At 43.6% G+C, this 1796-nt stretch overlaps 1 protein-coding gene across 1 annotated transcript in view; it reads left to right on the top strand.

The window, feature by feature from the left end:
* vwa8 (von Willebrand factor A domain containing 8) overlaps positions 1-1796 on the top strand; it is a 107069-nt gene that overhangs the window by 69364 nt on the left and 35909 nt on the right. The window contains exons 34-35 of the mRNA XM_015402540.1: positions 453-657; positions 725-806. Of these exons, the coding sequence (XP_015258026.1) occupies positions 453-657; positions 725-806 (287 nt within the window). The remainder of the gene's footprint in view (positions 1-452; positions 658-724; positions 807-1796) is intronic.

Genomic DNA, 1796 nt, shown 5'->3' with positions numbered 1-1796 from the left:
TTTCATCTGGTTTGGTCTGCCGCGGTTTCCGTAGCGTCGTGAACTCGCAGGCGTGCGCTTTCAGGAAATCCTATATCAAAAAAGTACTCCAGAGTGTTGTTCAGCATGGGGGTGAGTAGAAAATGAAGGCTAATCATGTTTTGGGTGTACTATTCCTTTAATGAGTGACTGGGCTGATGCTGAGCTCACGCTGCCCTGATGCCTCATTAATGTACGACACACTGAGAACTGCAGATTTAATTTAATTAATGTGACCAATGCTGAATAGTTCAGTGAGGAGGATCAATGCTTTCTGAACAAAATGAATGAAAATGTGATTTTATTGCAGAGAACTTTAAATAACCTTGAGAGCAAACATTTAAAATTCTCTGTTTTCCACCATAAACAGCATCTAAAGCAGTAAATGAGGTTCTTAACCTTCAGCTGTGGTGTGTTTGCTTCCGTCGGACCAGTCCCCTAACGAGGTGTACACCTTTAAGAGGCCCGTCGACCTGTCGGCCGTGAAGAGCAGCGGCAGCGGGTCTCATACGTTCTTCAGAGGCGCGCTGCGGAGCGGCACGGCCAAACGGGAGAACTGCATCGCCCTGCTGTCGGCCAATCAGGTGGTCCGAGCCATTCCGCCCTCACAGGTTCCCCTGGGCGACGTCTACCCGAAAGGTCAGAGTTCAGGTCATGCAGGAGATGTTGAATGAAGGTCAGAGTTTGAAAAGTCTTCTTCTTTCAGATGTGACTCCTCCACTGGCAGCGGCGTACCTGGAAGTGACCGATCTGACCTCCAAAAAGCTCAAATACATCCCAGTTCCAAGGTAAACCCCTTTCATCCTCCATACTATGCTGCCACCTGGTGGAGGAAAGCAGGATGACATGGAGGAGGACTGTGTCACTGCTGGTGTTTTAATCAACTTATTATTTTAGTTTTTCATTCAAACTAAAACCTGAATGCAGATAAAATGTCCTCAGCCTTTATTTATGTATATTTTAAATGTTACGCCTCAGAGTTTGTTGTCAAAAGGAAATGAGGAACCTGAATATCACTTTAAGGTGGATTTCTGAGAGTTATGTTTAGTATTTTGGCATTTAGCCTCTCAATCAGGTAAACTATCAGCCTTTTCTGGTTGATCTGTTCATCCTGATCTGAGATCAGCTGAGCTGAAATCCTTCCACTGTGATCATTGTTCTTTTATTTTTATCAACAACTACACCACCTTATATGGTGTATATTGTCCACAGTGGGGGCCTCCAGGCTCCTACTTGGACCCTTAATGAATAGTTTTCCAAAATTACTATATTAATAAACTCCAGAAACTACAGGCTACTATTCTCCATCTGCAGTAAATAATAAATAAAAAAACCCTGTCTCCTTTTTTCTTCTGAAACAGCATCCATAGCTTCATATAAAATGTTTTTGGAGGATTTCGATATTTGAGTTTGTTTAGACTCACATCAGGGGCCTCCTGAAGCTGCGGCTCTGATCCTGATTCTCCCCTCAGCAATAACAGCATCAACTTCACTTTATTTTCTTTCTTCTAAAGTTTCATTAACCTCATAAATGTCCGCAGACCTGTTGGTGAAATTGAAACGTCTCCATTAAACGACTTAATTCGGGCGTAAACTGTCAGATTTTAACCTTTTGGGGCCGATTCTCCAGTCGTGTGGGAATTTTTTGGATCAGTTCGAGTTTCAGCCTCATGCTGCGTGGTGCTAACCTGACTCCGCGAGATGGATTTGCTCCGCATATCCATCTGGAAACCTTCCGTTGAAGTAATTTTGGGAAGGGGCGAAAATACTGGTTAGCT

This window comes from Cyprinodon variegatus, unplaced genomic scaffold (genome assembly GCF_000732505.1).
Source record: "Cyprinodon variegatus isolate N-32 unplaced genomic scaffold, C_variegatus-1.0 Scaffold1364, whole genome shotgun sequence".
In the NCBI taxonomy this organism is placed as follows: Eukaryota; Metazoa; Chordata; class Actinopteri; order Cyprinodontiformes; family Cyprinodontidae; genus Cyprinodon; species Cyprinodon variegatus.
This window is presented reverse-complemented; position numbering and strand designations above follow the sequence as displayed.